General features: G+C 35.6%; 1 protein-coding gene across 1 annotated transcript; it reads left to right on the top strand.

The window, feature by feature from the left end:
- The first annotated feature begins 1,889 nt into the window (after positions 1 to 1,889).
- On the top strand, positions 1,890 to 19,705 carry LOC105767886 (protein TIC236, chloroplastic). Its single transcript, XM_012587447.2, has 23 exons — positions 1,890 to 4,272; positions 5,449 to 5,647; positions 5,746 to 5,805; positions 6,774 to 6,878; positions 7,610 to 7,750; positions 8,790 to 8,852; positions 9,153 to 9,383; positions 9,488 to 9,571; positions 9,997 to 10,154; positions 10,291 to 10,810; positions 12,102 to 12,272; positions 12,394 to 12,453; positions 12,611 to 12,733; positions 13,125 to 13,400; positions 13,784 to 13,849; positions 13,952 to 14,083; positions 14,849 to 15,673; positions 15,790 to 16,070; positions 16,495 to 16,751; positions 17,598 to 17,836; positions 17,954 to 18,145; positions 18,702 to 18,974; positions 19,219 to 19,705. Exons 1-23 carry the CDS (start codon positions 2,324 to 2,326, stop codon positions 19,363 to 19,365), a joined length of 6,552 nt encoding a protein of 2,183 aa, XP_012442901.1. The 5' UTR covers positions 1,890 to 2,323; the 3' UTR covers positions 19,366 to 19,705.
- Positions 19,706 to 21,060: the final 1,355 nt, after the last annotated feature.

The following is a 21,060-nucleotide window of genomic DNA, read 5'->3' as shown; positions in this document are numbered from 1 at the left end:
ATGATGTTAACGTATTGGATTTACCATTTAGCCATCATTACAGAGCTCAAGGGAAGGATGTCTTCGATGGGACTAGAATGTTTATAACAAGGCAAATTCCGCCATCCATTTTGACTGCGATGGGATGAAATGGTTGAGCTTATATGAGGTTTGGTGACCAAACAACTTCATGTTCCTAATGGAGATTGAGTCATCCCTTGTTTGGATAGTCCACTCGAAAGGGTGAGCTCACATGTGACCACCTGGCTTGTTGGTGGTAGGCTTACTGTTCAGACGTCTTCTAGGCTTGTCATGTGTCTTGTTACGGATGAGGGTACAATAGAGCCCCTATACTTTTTGTACATTTGGAATTTAATCTTATATTTTTTCAATGATTTCAACACTTTAAATTCTATTTAAAATGTAAGTTTTTGCTAATATTTTATCAGCGTGTTAAATTTAAGTTTATTACAATATTATTTTTAGTATAAATTATTTTTAACCATATTAATAATTAAATTTGTATTCTAAAACCTAAAAAGTAGATATATTAAATATTTAAAAATTAAAATAGATAAATTAAATTTCAAATATGTGAAGAGTATATGGTTTAGAATATATTTAACAAAAGGAAATGCTGTGATAGACCTGTCCATGGGCCGGGTGGCCTGGCCCGGCCCGACGGCCCGCCCGAAATATGGGAGGGTTCGGGTAAAAATATAGGCCCGAAATATGGGCTTGGGCAAAAAAGAGAGGCCGGTTTAAAAAACGGGCCGGGCCTCGGGCACAACTTTTTTGGCCTAGGCCCGGCCCGACCCGACCCGAATATAATAAATATATATTTTTTATTTTTATTTTTTAATTTTAAAATACTTTTAAATTTTTTTTATTTTTAAAATAATTTTTAATGTTTATTTTAAAAATGGGCTGGGCCGCGCTCATGATATTTTTCCCGAGCCGGGTCTGGGCAAAATTTCAGGCCCATATTTCGGGCCGGGCCGAAATTTTTTCGGACCCTGCCCGGCCCGGCCCATGGACAGGTCTATGCTGTGAGGACACTTATGATTTCAAGATTTTTTTTTTCTTTAAATTGTTCTAGGTCCGACTGAAGTTAATAGTAAGAGTATACATTTGAGTCAGTTTTTATTTGCCAATAACTAAATAAATTGACCAAATTACTTAAATAACTTAACTCAATTTATTGCTAGAACTAAATTAACCAAATTGAAAAATATTTGGTTAGACAATAAATTTTTGTTTTCTAGATTTATTTATTTATAAAGGAAAATAAAATTAATTAATTATTTTAGAGAAAAAATAATTAAGTAATTGAGAATTTAATTTTATAATTAAGATAATTAATTGGATTAGGTTAAGGTTGTTTGAACTAGCTCGAGTATTGGTTTGAAGAAAACATTGAACCATTAAATCAATTGATTAGGGAATCGGTATAGAATGGTTGAATCGGATAAAAAATCAATTGAATAAAAATTTAATATATTTTATCTCTATAAAATTTTAATAAATTTTAATCAAACCGATTGAACGATAAACTAGTGACCTGCTAGTTTAACTATTGATCACGTTTTGGAATCTTAAATTTTGATGGAGTTATTTTATATAGATTAAATTGATTAATTGAATTGGATTAATTTATTTTTGAATATTTATTTTAAAATTGATTTATAGATACTGATATTTGAATTTTAGATTGAAACTATTTATTCTATTTGAATTATCAATAATTAAATTGAATGAATTGCCAAAATTAAATTAATTAACCGAATAAATGAAAATCGAAAAATAGAATTATTTAAATTTATTCCGTCCGATTCTCGTTGATTTATTGAGTTTGACTGATAGCTTGTCCTATATATACATTGTCGCATCTTCGCGAATAATTTTTTCTCCCTTCGTTTTCTCCTTCAACGCCCCCCCACCCCCAACCTCTCTAAATATGAAAAAGAGCCCTCAAAGTCGGAAATTGGAGGCAAACCCAGAAGAGCACACATTTACATTGCCTTTCCCTTTCTATTTATTTATCTAAAAAGATAAAAAAAAGATTCAAATAAGGAATTAGGAACAGCGAAGTCCCTAGCACTCCCAAGCTTTTATGCTATTATTTTTCCAGGTTTTTTTCTTTTCTCGATCTAAAAGACCTTTTAATTTTTCTGGGTAAAATATGCAGTTAGAAAACAAATTTGTGGATTTGTTTAATTTGCATATTATGGGGTTATTATGTAATGTTTGCAAAGCTTAAGATACTTTAAATTGGAAGGGGACTAAGAGCAAGGAGGTTCTTGGTCCCCAACGCAAATAAGTTTATGAGTTGAAGAGGAAGAGAATGAGCCTCAAACTTAATTCCCCGTTTCTCGGGACACCACCTGGTAGTTGTTTAAATGGTAGAAGAAGCAATGGAGATTGTATCGTTTTTGATAGAGGGAAGCTCTTTAGAAGAGCAATACGTAAGCGTGTATCCGCCGAGAAGCAGAATGATTGGATCACGCGAGCAATCAGGTTTTCCCATTTTTGTGGGAAAAACATTGAGTTGTTTAGGAAAACTATAAGGTTGAGAAATGGGTTTGTCGCCAACGGTTTTAAGGAGCCTTTTGCTGGGAGTAAGGCTCTAGTGAGTTCCTTGTCTCCATCGTGGAAAGAGGGGTTACTGTTGGTTAGATGCTCAGTTTTGGCTGCTGTTATGTCTGGTGTTTGTTTATTGGTTTGGTATGGACAGAAGAAAGCTAAAAGTTTTGTGGAAGCTAAGCTTTTGCCTTCAGTTTGTTCTGTGCTTAGTGAATATATTCAACGCGAGATTGATGTTGGTAAGGTTAGGGGAGTTTCTCCATTAAGTATCACGTTGGAAGCTTGCTCTATTGGGCCTCACAGTGAAGAGTTTTCTTGTGGTGAGGTTCCCAGTATGAAAATTCGTGTTCGGCCTTTTGCAAGTTTGAGGAGAGGCAAGATTGTAATAGATGCAGTGTTGTCACATCCAAGTGTGTTGATTGCTCAAAAGAAGGATTTTACTTGGCTGGGGATACCCATTTCTGAAGATAGTCTAAAAAAACATTTATCTACAGAGGAAGGGATTGATTATCGTACTAAAAGCAGGAGGATTGCCAGAGAGGAAGCTGCCGCTCGCTGGGATAGAGAGAGGGATTATGATGCTAGGAAAGCAGCAGAGATGGGATACATTGTTTCTGAGAGGAGTTCAGATCAATCAAAAGATGACACAGTTAAAGAGATTGGGCCTTCAGCCAAAATTACAAGCTTAAAGTCATTTTCATGCATGGATGAGAAGATGCATTGGAGGGATCATCATTGTGTGGACACCAGTGTTGATTATGACACAAATCATGCAGAATTGGAGAAATCATTTGGTGTAAAGATCCCAGGTTTGGGGCTTATATTGTGGCCAAAAGTTATAAAAGGGCCTAAAAGGAGCCAACTTAAGAAAAAGTTTAATAGGAGTGATACTTCTTCTGCTGGTGTTGCTGCCAAGAGACGTATCCTTGAACGTAGTGCATCCGCAGCGCTTGCATATTTCCTGGGTTTATCCCTAAAGGATTCTGGTGATTATTCAGAGGCATCTGGAAGTTATGATTTATCAATTCTTAATACCCTCTTGGTGAAAAATGGGGATGATTCTGGTGCTGGAACTTCTGTTGACATTAGTACTGCTCAGGGAAGTTTTCTCAGTTATAATCTGTACGGAGAACAATGTGAAAAGACAGAAAACCGATGTACTAACAATAATGTCACTTTTGGAAATCTCAATTTCTTACGTGATCCATTTCTTATGACCGTTGAAAGACTTAGTGAATTTACAAAAGTTTGCGAAAATTTTCCATATGATGGAGATACTGCTGGAGATGCTAAAACCATGGGTTCTAAAGTAGGTGGTGGGGATTTATTTTATAATGTTGTAAATAGGAATATGGATGAGAATGCATCCGAGAGTGAAAGGAGTCATGCATCTCCTTCTACTTCCATTAAGTCTGACCCCACTCCTTTACCATACCATTCGGTGACATTTTGGCCATTAGGCTTGAATTTTAGATTGCCATTGTTTCCTGATAACATGAGGAAACAGGTTTTTAATTTTGTATATGGATCCTTTCAAAAGCTTAAATTTGTTGTGGCTCCAAAGATTGAAGATATTATTGCAGAGCTTGTTGATGGGGTAGATGTGATGCAAACTGAGGGCATTGGGAGGACGCTTCCAGTTACTGTGGATTCTGTCCATTTCAATGGTGGAACATTGATGCTGCTAGCATATGGTGACAGAGAGCCCAGGTGCAAACTCCTCTCCTACCCTTTTGCTTCATGCCTATACCATTTTTATTTTCATAAATTTTAATGATTTCTTACTTATGTACCTTGGACCAGCAATACAACTTTTCAGTCATTAAAGGAATTCCATAAACCTTTTGACACTTAATCCTATGTGGAATGCTAGTATAGAAAAGAACCTCATATGTTTTTCACTGGATAATTGATTTTGAGAAGAGAACAAATTAGAGAAGAAGAACAAACAACTAAATTTATGTTTATGGTGTTGCCCATCATCCGTGGTTGGGGAAAGACATGATTAATCTATAGGCTAGAGAGCTTTGCTCTTTTCTTGCTTTGTCTCTTTCACAGGCGCTTAATTAGTTTAGCTACATTTGGAAATTTGGCTTCTTGTGGCTCAATTTAAAGCATATAGTTGGTTGGCCATAGAAAATTTGTCGTCAAAGTGGAAGAGTCAGGGCTAGTTCTGCATTGCTGTTGCGGTTGAAAAATGCTTTTGAAAAGTGTGGTAGAAAAGTGTTGTGAAAGTGTGGTTTGTTAATTTTTAGTGTTCTCCATTGCTGCCAAAAATTGTGGTTGAAGGTTAAAATGTCCTTTTTGGACATGATAGTGGAAAGTTAAAATTTAGTTAAGTTATATAATATTTAAATAATTTAATAGAATGGTAAATGATATTTAAATAATTTAATAGAATGATATATGAAATATTTAAATAATTTAATATAATGATACATCAAATATAAATTAATCTAATTTTTTATATACTTTTAAATAGTTAATATAAATAAGGGTATTTTGATAATTTTTGCTTCCAAATGCAAAAGCCAAAAGTACCTAAATCCTAGCTTTTGCGTTTGGGTGGAAAAACATTTTTCCACCGCAGTTTTGACCCCAAAAGTCAGGTGTGGTGGAAAAGCACTTTTGGCTTCCCAAACACAATGAAGAAAGGGGCCTCAGTCAGATTTCCTGGATTCATTCTCTTGGTTAGCCATAGAGAATATTTGACACACTTTGAAGTCGGAAATTCACTCTTATAGTACAATCCTTGAAATAATCCATATACACTTAGTCAATCAGCTTTTTGTCTATTGATGCATTTACAGTGTCAAGTGAGAGTTTTTTAAACTTGAGATGCTCTCTGTTATTTCTATATTTTAAAATGTTTTATATTGCCTGCAGAGAGATGGAGAATGTCAATGGATATGTGAAGTTCCAAAATCATTATGGTTACGTTCACGTACAACTCAGCGGTAACTGTAAAACTTGGAGATCAGATTTGGCATCCGAAGACGGTGGTTGGTTGTCTACCGATGTTTTTGTTAATATTTTAGATCAGAAATGGCATGCAAATTTAAATATTTCCAACCTGTTTGTTCCGGTAAGGTAGAAACATAATGTGATGATTAACTTCTCTGTCTGCATTTGGTTCAGCATGAACTTGATATATACGTTTTTCCTGTTTGTCTTTTCATACAGCTCTTTGAAAGAATTTTAGAAATTCCAATCACATGGCTCAAAGGAAGAGCCACGGGTGAGGTGCTTTTCTGACTTCAATTTCTTTTTCCCTTTTTTTTTGGTGTGGTTTATGGTATTATATAAAGATACATTTAATGTCGTGATCTATTGAATGCAATATGGTTAACCATTTCATTTTATATGCGTTGTGCTACCATGTTTGAAGTTGCTTTTCTTTTTTTTGTTAGCATACCAATTTGATGTTTATAATTTCTTTTGCTCTCTTTTGCTATTGACTTTTGTGTACTTAAATTTCATTGCCGACTTCATAGAAGTTGCTGAACAGCTTCTATGTTATACTTTCAATAGCATGGAAGATGAAGGATGGGGCAGTTGTAATAGTGTCATAACACTGACATTAGCTTATAAAATGGTTTTTGTCTTTTCAATATTTGAGGTCGTGAGGGATTGAACCTGACCACTAAGAGTCCAGCACTCTACATCCAGACCAGACAACTCTTGCCTCATAGAATGGATGATATTTATGAGTTTAGCATTATAATCTGATAATACTGTTTTAAGCCTTAGAGCTTCTGTTTCCTGCCTTGATAATCGGTAAAGTTACTACCAAGTTTTTTTACTGTTTTTCTGTAGAGGAAAAAGAATCTAATACTAGGGATGAGCCAAACACAGTTTTTATATAATTAATTATATTTAAATATGTAAATTTATTAAAATAATAGTAAAATTTTTAAATATCTTTAGTTTTTAGAATTTAATTCAGATTGGTCATTTTCAAGAGAATGCAGTTTGATTTCTGAAACTCAGTATACTGCCCATCAACTGATATTTCACTTTTCCCTGAACTGAATTGAACCATATTGTTATCTCCCCAATCTTATACTCATCTTATTGGTTGATATCTATATACTGGTCGACTTTGTTGAGGACTGTATTCTGCCATGGATGGAAAGAGAATTGAATATTGTAATTACAATGTAGAAGTAATGATTGATTGATATATATCCTGGACAACTTTGTAATTGCAGGTTCACTTGTGCATGTCAGGAGGGGATACATTTCCTAGTCTTCATGGACAGCTTGATGTGACAGGGTTGGCCTTTCAAATATATGACGCTCCATCATGCTTTTCTGTATGGCCTTGTTTCATCTTCTTCATACCACTTACCTGCTTCTATATCGATGCAGATATTCTTGTAGAGTACCAATGAACTTAGCGGTATCTAGTTGTAGCTAATACTGCAAAACAATTATTTGTATATGTTCCTGGGCAACAGGTCCAAGATATAAAACTCATTTTTGCGTATCTTGTTGCATGGTTTTAATTTACTATGCTCTATATACTTTATGCCCATATGATGCATGATGAGTTTTTGATATGTGGCACTAGGACATCCAATTCAAATTACCACTAGAGAAAACATTATTTTTTTCTGGGTTGCCGGTTCAGTATCTGAAAGTCAATTTTATGGATTTTGTTGCATGTTTGTTACTTTTCTCTGTTTTATACGGTTCCCGTGTACCTGATGTATGAGTGTTTTTTGTCTGTTCTGATGTTATGTGGAGGTACTCTAGAATGCTTTAGTTGTTTTTAGGTGCTTACTGCTACGCTCCAGACTTTTTTTTGTTCTGGGTGGTGTTATTCGGATATGGTTTTCTTTATCTTTCCTGTTTCTCTTCTGCTGTCTTGGAACTGGAAGTGGGTGAAGTACAGCTAGTTGAATGGTTCTTCTTGCAGTGATTGTGGTCAAAACTTCTAACAAAGATGGTTTTCTATTGCAAAAGGAACTTGAATTTTGCACCTATGAATTGATCAAGCAAAGAAGTGGCTGGTTTTCATGATGATATATTTTTTCTTTTACAGGACATTTCGGCAAGTTTATGTTTCAGGGGTCAGCGAATATTCCTGCATAATACAAGTGGCTGTTTTGGAAGTGTTCCTTTAGAAGCTTCTGGAGATTTTGGCATCCATCCCGATGAAGGAGAGTTCCATCTGATGTGTCAGGTGTGCCCTTGCATATACTGGCTTGGCTTTATTCAGTGTTTTGAGGACTTGGTTTCTGTGAACTGTGTTATTAAACTGAAAGAACTCATATTGTTTGTTCAGACTAAAAGTGCTGTTGATACAATATATGTGCTAAAATGAATCTGGATTTCAACCTTTATGCAGTTGAACTATTGGACCTCTGTCATGTAATTGGAAAGGGGATAATCCATTAGTTTGATGGCAGGTCAAGTTATTTCTTTGTGCTTGAACATATGGTTTTTTAAGTAATAATTATCCATATAAGTCAAGTTTGAGGTGTGTTCAGGACCTTTATTTAGGTTGGGCTCTTCACTTCTGAATTTGTTTCAAGTGCCCAAGCTGTTTGTTGCCTATCCTTTTTGTCATTTATATCATATTTACTCTTTGTTGTCAAAGAAGTAGGCTTGTTCTATTTGTTTCAGTAGTTAATATGGTGCCTGCATGCTAGTGGGGAGTTCTAGTGGTGCTTTGCCATGGCCACATGTCAATTAAGTTGTGGGATTGTTGCAGTTTTTTGTTTAGGTTGGTCAATCTTCTATTGCTGATTGATTTATGCATGATGTTTGACATGATCCTCATGTTTAATATAAAATTGATCTTCTGTGGTAGCGATGTTACCTTCTCTTATAACAACCAACTTTAGTGATATATTTAAAAAAGAACGTTTGAAGTTGGTTTCACATTTGAAGATGACTTGTACCTTTGATAATCACTTCAAAGATGCTGTCAAAGCAGCTTATGTCAATCTATTTTGCATCAGTATGGACTCTCTAACTCTGCGTCTAATTATGGAACTCCTGGATTATTGTTTAAATTTAAATGAATGCGTTTGTAACATGCACCATGGATTCATGATATTCACGTCATAACTTATCATGAAGAATAACGTCATTACCATCTAATGCAGTCTACTTGAGCTTAAAGTGGCAACTTTGCTTTGGTCCTTTTTTGTTTACGACAACTTGAGGCATTATTCTTCCCCAGTTTTCTAAATGTGTCACCATCACTTTCTTTCTAGGTTCCATGCGTGGAAGTAAATGCTCTGATGAAAACTTTCAAAATGAAGCCTTTGTTGTTTCCGGTATGCTTGTTATCCTCGTTTTTACTTTTCTGTGACTGCTACCATTGTTAGTTATTTAGGATTACTTGTTTTGCAGGACTTTCCATTCTTATCAAGTGATTTCTCAATTTTTATTATTGTGATTATGATCATTGTCATCGTCGCTATTTTCCTCTTTAATTAGATGTAATTAGTGCAGGATACTTTAATTTCTCCTACACTCTAGGTCCATTTCTATACTGTTTGACTTCTTGAGGAGTTTAGTAATATGGTTATCATTATCTCTCAATTTACTATATCTGCTTTCTTTCCCGATTGCAGTTGGCTGGTTCTGTGACGGCTGTGTTCAACTGTCAAGGTCCACTTACTGCTCCTATTTTTGTGGGGAGTGGAATGGTGTCTAGAAAGATATCTTACTCTGTTTTTGATGTCCCTTCATCCTCTGCGTCTGAAGCAATGTTGAAAAACAAGGAGGCTGGCGCAGTGGCAGCATTTGACCGTATTCCACTATCATATCTGTCTGCTAATTTTACCTTTAACACTGATAACTGTGTATGTTGTTTTAAACTGTAAATCTTGTGTTTTAAGATGAACTTCTCTTTGTGCCAGTGCAGTGCTCAGCTTTTTTTCTCTAAATTTCCTGACATATTTGATAGGTTGCTGACTTGTATGGCATTAGAGCGAGTCTTGTGGATGGTGGGGAGATTCGAGGGGCAGGAAATGCATGGATTTGTCCAGAGGTATTTTAGCAATTTTCTTTTCTTGCCCAATTAGCTAGGCTAAGAGAACACTTGATTGTCATTGGATTAATCCTATTTAATCACTTTCTTTAACTGTCATGTTGAACGCATCTTCATTCTGCTTCATTCCTTTTGTCTTGATCCAATCACAGACTTGGCTGGCAATTTTATATATTGAAGCACTTAGTGTCCGGACTTCCATGATTGCCTTTTCAATTCTCCTCATTGTTGGTCTTTGCTATAATGAATGCTATTTACTTATGCCTCTTCTAATGCAGTTGTCTGTAATTTGTTTCATCTGGATGGGTCAGCTCTTTTTATTATTTTAGCTTTAGTGTTCCAGACAATTAGATGGGAAAGTGGAAATACAAATACATTAGTATACTGAAAAGTTGTTTCTGATGTACAATACTTAAATCCCACAGGGTGAGGAAGATGATACAGCAGTGGATGTAAATTTCTCAGGAAATTTGTCTGTCGATAAGATTATGCTACGATACATGCCAGGTCATGTTCATCTTATGCCACTCAAATTAGGAGATTTAAGTGGAGAGACAAAACTTTCTGGATCACTTTTGAAACCGTAAGCTTACAACTTTCCTCCATTATTTGGGTTCATTGATGAGGACAGTTAGTTTTATTTCTTAATATTCTCTTTGTTTCCTCTTTGATGTTGCTTATGCTTTAAGTTGGTTTATTCACAATCCTTTTGAACATAGGAGGTTCGATATCAAGTGGACTGCACCAAAAGCTGAAGGGTCATTAAGTGATGCTCGGGGAGATATAATGATTTCACCTGACTGTATTACTGTTAATTCTTCGTCTGTTGCTTTTGATTTGTTCACAAAAGTTCAAACTTCGTACCCTGAGGAATACTGGCTGAACAGAAAAAAGTTCAGTGAGAAGATTTCTGTGCCATTTATTGTTGAAGGAGTGGAGCTGGACTTGCGTATGCGTGGTTTTGAGTTTTTCAATCTGGTCTCTTCTTATACTTTTGATACTCCAAGGCCTACACATTTGAAAGCAACTGGAAAAATAAAATTTCACGGGAAGGTTGTGAAGCCTTCTATTAGCAGTGAGCAAGATTTTTGCCCTGACGGGCAGCCTGAGAAAATGATGGATAACAGAAGCAAACAGAGTCTTGTTGGTGATTTGTCAGTCTCGGGTCTCAGACTGAATCAGTTAATGCTGGCACCTCAGTTGGTTGGGCAGTTGAGCATATCTCGAGACTCTATCAAGGTACTGGCTATAAACTTTCTCCTTAAGTAAGATACTAAAGCTTTTGTTGCATTTGTGTTGAGTCCTGTTAGACTGCTAAAAATTTCCCGTGTACATATTGAGAGGCCCAATATGGGGCAATATAGTATAGAGTTACGAAATTTTTTTGTTCCTTAATAGTGTCAAGGGGAGGACCTAAATAGGTGATGGCCTAGTGTAGCCCTTATAGCTGAGATGGTGAGGAAGGCTTCAGCACTTATAGCATGTTACATTCAAGAGTTCAGTATTGATAATATTTCTGAAAACTTATATATTATAGGAATATCTGATATGTAACTGGTCTATTGCCTCCCTTTTTAAAGTTGTTTTTGGTAGCTTCCTTGTGTCAACCGTGGATTCGGAAGTGACTTCTTATGCATCAGTGAATGTCAGCTGATGGTGGTGAAGAAGTTTGCTAGCTTTTTTTCTCATTATTCTCCAGTTCTGAAGCAGGAAAACTTATAGACTCAAACTGGGATAAAACAATGTTGAAATTTTTGCCTCGTTTTCATCCTTATAACATGTTGGGTTCAAGAGTTGTTAGTGTTGAAAATGTTTCTGGAACTTACATACCATAGTAATATCTGATAAATGTTATTGTTCTCCTGCTTGCCTTCTCTTAAAGATGTTTTGGTAGCTTGGTTCTGTCTGCTGTTGGTTAGGTAGTAACTTCTTACGTATCACTGAATGTAATTCTTCATCCTTATATGTCATCTGAATGTCATCTGAAAATGATGAAAAATTTCTGCGTGGGTCTAATTGGTTGCAGTCTTTAGTCATTCTTAACACTCGTAGGTAACTTAATTTTTTTGTGATTTTACTACTTCACTCATTCTTCCCTTTTTCTTTTCCCCCTTTTTGTACTAAGCATTGCTATCTTTTTGTGCTAAGTAGTTAATACCTGTTTTCATTGAATCTAATATCAGTTTGATACATCTATCCCATGCTTGTCTACCATGTTGTAATTCTTTTAGGTCTTTCATATTGTATGATCTATTTCTGAAAAGATAAGAAGGCATCACAGAGTTTGTGTCAAATAAATAGTAATATATGCTATATCATTGAGAGCCCTTATTTCCCCCACGAAGTCCTGTTTGTATTGGGCTGAATACAATACAAGTTAATGTTCCCTTCAGAGTCAATTATTTCATTGTCAAATATAATTTATGTGGTAGAGGTTCAGAGCATATTCTTACAGTATACAAGTATATCTATTTCCCATTCTTTTTGCTTGGTTATTTATAACAAATGCTTGTTCTCCCTGGTTGTGCAGTTAGATGCCACAGGTAGGCCGGATGAAAGTCTTGCAGTTGAGGTTGTGCAGCCTCTACAATCTGGCTCTGAGGAGAACTTGCAAAATGGAAAATTATTCTCTTTTTCTCTTCAAAAGGGGCAACTGAAAGCTAATATTTGTTTACGCCCGCTGCATTCTGCTACCTTGAAGGTATATTCAGATCTTTTATTGGTTTAGTTTGTTAGCATTAGTCTTATCAAGCTTTCTTTATAAGAAAGCAAAAGGTCCAATGAAGTTGAAACTTTGATGCCCTTGTGTATGTTGTTTGCAGATACGCCACTTGCCACTTGATGAACTGGAGCTTGCTTCACTTCGTGGAACAATACAGCGGGTAAGTTTTCATGTGACCTTGTTTAGAATTGAGTTAAATGTGTTCTGAGTCAAGCTAGCTGGGATGTTTTTGGAGTTTGATAATGACCATCGCTAATATATCAATTATTCTTTTACCTGAATCTGGTTGTTGATTGCACTTTGCTTTTCACTTTCAGGCAGAAATACAGCTTAATTTCCTGAAAAGAAGAGGTCATGGTATTTTATCTGTGCTTCGGCCTAAATTCAGTGGTCTGCTTGGTGAAGCCCTAGATGTGGCTGCTAGATGGAGCGGTGATGTTGTAAGTATAGTAGCTTCATATGTCCATTTCTTTTCTTGTTACTCGGGTCATCTTGCATGTCTAAAACTTCTCCTCTCAACTTTAAAGCACGTGCTCCAACCTTGTTCTGATTTCTATTAGTACGTTTTTAGATTGGGTAACTAAAATTTATTTGATTCGACTGGACTGAACTGTAATATATAAAGAAGTGTTGGTTATTTATCTTACTGGTCTCTCGATTGGAAAATCTGTTGCTCATATTTAGCAATTGCTGAGTTGTTACTTCAATTTGGTTCGATATTGAAACACTCTTACTGCAAATTGTTAAGCTTCATGCGTAGTCTCTTGTATTGTGATATATGGACACTGCAAATAATGTGACTGATGATACTGGTTGACATGAACTTTGCAGATCACACTTGAAAAAACTGTTCTAGAACAAATTAGCAGCCGTTATGAGCTTCAAGGTGAATATGTGTTGCCTGGCAGCCGTGATAGAAATCTTTCTGAAAAGGGAAGGGGTGGTTTGCTTGAAAGAGCAATGACTGGCCACCTTGGTAGTGTCATATCATCTATGGGAAGGTGGAGGATGAGACTTGAAGTTCCTCAAGCTGAGGTTGCTGAGATGCTTCCACTTGCAAGACTCTTGTCTCGAAGTACAGATCCTGCTGTTCGGTTTAGATCAAAGGTTGTTTTTTGGATTTATTTACATAAATGGATTGAATATTGTCATTGCATCATAGCCACTTCTGAGAAGTTACCACAACTATTTTCAGGAAGCATTTTGTTAGTTGCATGATAGAGATTTTATTCTTATGAACTGTATGCACTTCTTCCTAGCCAAATTCTTCCAAAATGTAAAACGAGAATCAGATGGTTTTGATATTGAAATGCTCTTACTGTAAAATTGATGTTCTATTGGGCTATATCATATGACTAGAGTGAGGGAATGCTCTACATTGAAGTTTCCTGTTTTAAGTTGTTTTCTTTGAATCATGGAGATCTCTCCAGTATCTTTTTCTTTCAGTTAAAATCTTTTTGACTGTGCATGTTTCTCCATGCTACCTGCAGGATTTTTTTGTTCAAAGTTTGCAGTCAGCGGGATTGTATGCTGAGAGTCTTCAAGACTTACTTGAGGTACCTGGTCAATACCTGATCTATGACATGAACTGCATTCAAAACACTGCAAAATCCATTCTTAAACTTTTCTGTGCTTCTATCCTCTCTGTGAACTTTTAGGTCATTCATGGTCATTATACTGCATCAGATGATGTTGTTCTTGAAGACCTAAGTCTCCCGGGTTTAGCAGAACTTAAGGGTCGATGGCATGGTTCTCTTGATGCAAGTGGTGGAGGCAACGGAGACACAATGGTATGATTTTTCACGGGCTTAACATGAATAAACTTTTAAAATTATTGTTTGTCAAATATTCATGTGATTGACGGGGGTGCAGAAATCAGTGTATAAAAGGTCGAGATTTCTTGCTGCTGTGCATAATGAAATTGGATTGGTCATATGTAAAGTATTTATTATATATTTATTATAGCAAATTTATATTTGTTCATTACCATTCACTAAAATCTGGAGTTAAAGCCTGTTTTATTTCAACCTTAGGAATTATAAAATATGAACATTGGTAGTGCATTTGTTAATGTTATGCCACTCACTCCTAAAGCAACTGGCAGACAGTCAAGCTCAGAATTATACCAATCTTTATGAATTGTGAATTTGATGTTCACTGTTATGTGGACATAGATGAACATGTTGGATGGAACCTAGCTCATTAACATTCACATGTCTGTGATGAACCCAGGAATTCTAGAAGCCATACTTGTTTAAAGGCGATTAAATTTGTACTAGAAAAATGATGGAGGGGAGCCAGACCCTTCTTAAGGAGTCCATTGTTTTAATTTATGCTGCTGTTTTGGAGATCTATCATCTAGGCTCCTACGAGGACCCTCTGTTTCTCTCATATTGTATCCTGAAGTTCATAGTTCATACGGGTGCTTGTATATATACTTTAATTCCATTTGCGTTTATTTGGGAGAAAAAGATTGTCATTTTATCATTTCAAGTAACTTTTTACCATGCAGTATACTTCCTTGTGACATAGTGGTTCTTGTAAATATTTTTCAGGCAGAATTTGACTTTCATGGAGAGGATTGGGAGTGGGGAAGCTATAACACCCAACATGTTGTGGCTGTGGGTGCATACAGTAACGATGATGGTTTTCGACTTGAGAAAATTTTTATCCAGAAGGATGATGCAACAATCCATGCTGATGGGACTTTGTTGGGGCCAAAAACCAATCTCCATTTTGCCGTTCTGAATTTTCCAGTTAGTCTAGTTCCTACTCTAGTGCAGATTATTGAATCATCTGCCACTGAAGCTATTCATTCCTTGCGACAATTGCTGGCTCGAATTAAAGGTATATTATATATGGAAGGCGACCTCAGAGGAAGTCTTGCAAAACCAGAATGCGATGTGCAAATCAGGCTCCTGGATGGTACTGTTGGAGGCACTGATCTTGGGCGAGCTGAAGTTGTTGCTTCACTAACCTCAAACAGCCGTTTTCTTTTTAATGCCAAATTTGAACCAATCATCCAGAATGGTCATGTACACATACAGGGAAGTGTGCCTGTTACTTTTGTCCAGAATAGCATGTCTGAGGAAGAAAAAACTGAAACAGAACAAAGCAGGACACCCTTGGTCCCTGGCTGGTTGAAGGAAAGGGATAAGGAGTCAACTGATAAAGCTAGTGAGAAGAAAACCTTTAGAGAGAGAACAGAAGAAGGTTGGGATGCTCAATTAGCAGAAAGCCTCAAAGGCTTAGACTGGAACATCTTAGATGCAGGAGAAGTTAGAATTGATGCTGATATAAAGGATGGGGGCATGATGCTGTTGACAGCATTATCTCCTTACGCAAACTGGGTTAACGGCAATGCTGATATCACGCTTCAGGTGGGTTGGCTGAAGAAGGTTACTTATTATCTAATTACTTACGGTAAAGAATTTGCTTAAATAGGCAAGAGTTGTTTAGCACTAACTTTCAAATTTTTATGTCTTTTAATACCCAGGTTAGAGGCACAGTTGAACAACCTGTGGTTGATGGATCTGCATCATTCCACAGGGCATCTATATATTCACCAGTACTTAGAAAACCACTTACAAACATTGGTGGCACTGTAAATGTGGAATCAAATAAACTATGCATTGCAATGTTGGAGAGCAGGGTAAGCAGAAGGGGAAAGCTGTTTGTAAAAGGGAATTTGCCACTTAGAACAAGTGAGGCATCCCTGGGTGATAAAGTTGACTTGAAATGTGAATTTCTTGAAGTACGGGCAAAGAACATTCTGAGGTGAATTCATCTTTGTTTGGAATGTCCCTACGCTTAATCATTTTTCTCTCAATATAAATAGTGGAGTTATCTTCATCTCATTTTATGTAGTGGTTCAATTTCGTATTAACTTTTTTCTTAGTTGGTTCTTTGCAATTTAACCAGTGAGGAAAGATTGAATTGAAATGGATCAGATCCCTTAGCTGCAGCCTCTCTGAACTTTGGGATGAACTCTTTTCCTTTATCATGTTTTAATTTGCATAGTTAGAAGGTCAAACCAACTTATTCCCTCCAATCCAAACCAGTCCGTACTCACTCATAATCTGGCATTTGCCTACTCTTCTCCCCCCCCCCCTCCACAAAGAAAAAAAAGTTTTTATTAGCAGTCATTGGTTTAATTCCTTTACATGTTAATTGTGGAGAACTGACATCTTGCTGAATTCAGTGGGCAGGTTGACACTCAGTTGCAGATTACTGGTTCAATACTGCAGCCAAACATCTCAGGGAATATTAAATTGAGCCATGGAGAGGCATATTTGCCTCATGATAAGGGTAGTGGACCTGCACCTTTTAATAGGTTGACATCAAACCAGTCCAGGCTTCCAGGTGCTGGAATCAATCAAGCAGTTGCTTCCAGATATGTCTCACGGTTTTTCGGTTCTGAACCTGCATTTTCAAGAACCAAACTCCCCCTACTCTCTGGTAGTATACGTTATTTGATAATTTTCATTCTGATGCTGTCACGTTTTCACTAGCACACATTGGATACTGCAACAAAAATCAAATCTACTTTTTACATGATTTTAAAACGCTGGACATTTTCCGTAAATGTTTTTGAAATGTTTCCTTTTCAAGAACTGGATAAGACTTCAAGAATAATCTAGAAAATAGTCTTATTTAGTGCATTGCCTTAAAGACTTCTCTGGGCATCTATTAGTTGATGTTGCATTTATCACCCAATAATACTTGTGAGATTATCAGTCTTAAGCTAAACAAATCTCTAAATCAGAATAGAAAATGGTGACCTTTGCCTTCAGTTAGGTTCTTCAATAACTTGAAAGAGATTCAAGGCAAAATCTCTTATACTGTATTTACCTCTTGTGTTTCAATAATTAGAAACCTCAAATGGATGCCAAAATTTAAGAGATAGGATACTTTGATTGCAACAAGAAATGAAAGAAAAACAAAAATAAAATTTTTAGTGATTTAAGAAATTTTTGATGGGTGAAATTTCATGTAACTGATAAGTATATGTTCTGGTCTATTCATTTATAAAACTAGGATGTCTTACTTTTCGATTCTATTGAACTTAAACTTATCTTTAGCTTTTGTTCTTATTTTCTGCACAAATTAGGTGGTTAATGAGGAGGTGAAGCTTTTTTGTTAAAGAGAATAAGAAATAATATCAATTTCCTGAAATGAAGGATATACCAGTTTATGTTTACTAAATTTCTTTGAAAGTACTGCCTTTTATCTATGGCTGCATGTCAATTTGTCTGTATTATTTGTTTCTGATCATCCAAGTTAACCATTTATTGTTTTGTGCAGCTAAATCAGCTGACGTAGAGAAGGAGATGGAACAAGTAAACATTAAACCAAGTCTTGATGTCCGCCTTAGTGATTTGAAGCTTGTTTTAGGACCAGAACTGAGGATAGTTTATCCTTTGATTCTAAACTTTGCTGTTAGTGGGGAACTCGAGTTGAATGGCCAAGCTCATCCCAAATGGATTAAACCCAAGGGCATTTTAACATTTGAGAATGGTGATGTGAATCTTGTTGCAACTCAAGTAAGATCTCCTATGCGTTCTACATTACTCTTCTTTAAATTTCCTTCCTCTGATTTTTTTTTCCTGGTGGACTGGTGTTTTTTTTTAATACGTTGATGTGGACTTCTGTAAATGCAGGTGAGGCTTAAGCGGGAACATCTAAACCTAGCAAAATTTGAACCTGAGTATGGTTTAGATCCAATGCTGGACTTAGCTTTGGTTGGATCAGAATGGCAATTCAGGATTCAAAGTCGAGCCAGCAATTGGCAGGACAAGTTGGTGGTGACCTCAACACGTTCAGTGGAGCAGGATGTTCTCTCAACCACTGAGGTAGTACAATAACTGATACTCTTACAGTGTGTCATTTTTGTGTTTCCACTGGGTCCCCTGAAATGATCTTTCTTTTATAACATGATCTGTAACCATTTGCCCCACTTCTAACCTAAGGAACTAGGTTAAAACCTCTTGTACCAGGGTTGCTTCTTATGGTGTCATTTAATGAATTATTATTCGTTAATGATGATCAAATAATTTCTTGTTTTTGCTTTATACAATGAATTAGCCTGTGTGTTAAGGAAGGATAAAGTTAGACCATTCAGAAACTGAAATATCTTTCTTCCCCATGCTGTGCAAATTTGCTTGATATGGAATGAGAAAGTTGAATCTATCATATAGTTTACTTTTTGCCAATGGTGCTCCATCGGTCTAACAATGTAGTCGTCCAGTGTAGTAGGGAATGCATAAGGTTGGCCTGGATATGTGAAAAACTTTTGCTCTAGGTTTTAATGTAGTTAAACATCTTGTTTACAGTTACCAAATTCATATTTTAAAAAAAAGTCATCTCATGCACTATAGCGGTTTGTTGTGAATTTCCCCTTGTGCACAGGCTGCTAGAGTATTTGAGAGTCAATTGGCTGAGTCCATATTGGAAGGTGATGGCCAACTAGCGTTTAAAAAGCTTGCTACTGCAACACTTGAGACACTGATGCCAAGAATTGAAGGAAAGGGGGAGTTTGGTCAGGCCAGATGGAGGCTAGTGTATGCCCCACAAATCCCTAGTCTGCTCTCTGTTGATCCTACGGCTGATCCTCTCAAATCTTTAGCCAGTAATATATCTTTCGGTACAGAAGTTGAAGTCCAGCTTGGTAAACGTCTGCAGGTAAATAACATTCCATCATCCTTGATTATCTTTTCCCCACAAGTCAATATTACTGAAGGAGCTCTTCCTTCTTTCAAGTGAATCAATGCATGGATAAGAAGGTGGCCATAACACTATTGTGAACAGCTTTTGGGTGCTTTGGTTGTGTTTATTAATGACTTGGATGTGGCTCAATAGGTTTACATAAAGCCATTAACCATTGTTGAATTTTGTTTTCTAATATTTTCATCCGTCTCTCTTATAGGCCTCCATAGTTAGGCAGCTGAAAGATTCAGAGATGGCTATGCAATGGACCTTGATTTACCAGCTTACAAGTCGGCTACGTGTGCTCCTACAATCTGCTCCTTCCAAACGCCTTCTTTTCGAGTATTCTGCTACCTCGCAAGACTAACCCATGATCGTGCTTTTCTCTCTTTTTTTGCCAAACCTGCTATCTGCCACCGGCCAGCTAAAACTGGGCCTGTATGGGTAAAAGTTGCCTACCTTTGAAGTTGAAAGGAGAACAAAAGAGGTGTAAGGAAAGGGTAGTAGTTTTTGTCATTAAAATGTAGAGGTAGGTTTTTTTTTTTGGCCAAAATAAAGGTAGGTTTTTTTGTTACTTATTCTTTGCTGGGAAAATTCCATGAACTTGCTTATGTTTTATCTTTCATCTTTGTACAGATGTATGTATAATATAGAATACCATAGTTTCTTCAAGTGGAAAATCAATGGTATTTCGTTTTTAAATGTAACTACTCCCATTCCATTACAGATTAATTTTTATCTATTTAATTTGTACTATTTGATAAATGTAAACTTTAAATCAGTAAAAATTTTATTTTTGCTTTTTTTTTGTAAAATTCTCATATACATATAAAGTCTTTGAAATAAATCATATCGTTTAATATAAATGTTATAAATTTTAAAAATAAATATTATATCAAGTTCGAGTTGGTCATAAAAATTTTATATCTAACTTGAAAGATCGCAATTTGTATTGAAAAATTCTATCAAATAAATTTTAAAATTGTTTATAAAAGAGTTTAAGAAATTAAATTATTGAATTTTAGTTAATTGAATTTTTTAATTACTAATCAAATAATTTGTCTATTTTGAGTACAGTTCTTTTTGCTTTTTTGTTTCTCTACTATAAAAAATGGGTAAATTAATCATGTTCGTTAGATTAAAGAGTATTGTTAAAAATTTTATTCATTTCTACCGTTAAAAACCAACATGGCTGACAGAATAATCAAATATTTACCCGTTGCGTGTCACGTGTACCTCTTTCTGATATATAAGGATCAATTCTTTTTTGATAGAAACAAGGACCGATTCTTAACCGTAGAAGTAGGGAATTTTTAACAGAATGATCAATTTGTACTTTAATTTAGTGTATAGGGACTAATTTGCTATTCTTTTAATAGAGAGCATAAAATGCAATCTAACTTTTTGTACAAGGAGCTTTGTCCTATTTTTCTTTTATGATAAATATATTTCATGTTTCATCACATAATTAATGCTCCATTCTAGTAAAAAAGAATGAAATAACTATTTTGTCATAATGAAAGAAAAAATGATTGTTTACTATTCTAATAAAAGAAAAGCTATAAAAATAAATAAATAACAATCAATTATTTACTTTAAAGAAAACAATCTAATTATTTAAATACTTGATTTTAATCGCAAGTCGCGCCAAATCCTTTTCTTTTTCAAACGATCTTCAACCGCTTAGTGTATCCTGGTAATTTCCGTTTCAAATTAGCTTTTCGTTTTCTGATCATATAAACTTCATCGAAACACGGAATCTTTTGTTTCTTCTTCTCTTTTGCTGGAGTTTTTGCTTTAATTTTCGGTAAAAATTTCTTACTTTTGATTTTGGTTGTTTTCTCATTGGTTGATCTTTACGGCCCTCATGGAATCAAAGACCTGAAAGTTTAAAGGGAATTTTCCTTACTTTCTTGATAAAATTCAATTTAAAACATTCCACGAATTTAAGTATTTTTTCCACCTTGTGATTGGTAATTTTCCACTTCTTAATTCTTTTTGAATAATTGAGTTATCTACTTCGTTATTAGATGATTATTGTTATGATTATTTGAAGAACATC

Source organism: Gossypium raimondii, chromosome 5, assembly GCF_025698545.1.
Source record: "Gossypium raimondii isolate GPD5lz chromosome 5, ASM2569854v1, whole genome shotgun sequence".
NCBI lineage: Eukaryota > Viridiplantae > Streptophyta > Magnoliopsida > Malvales > Malvaceae > Gossypium > Gossypium raimondii.
This window is presented reverse-complemented; position numbering and strand designations above follow the sequence as displayed.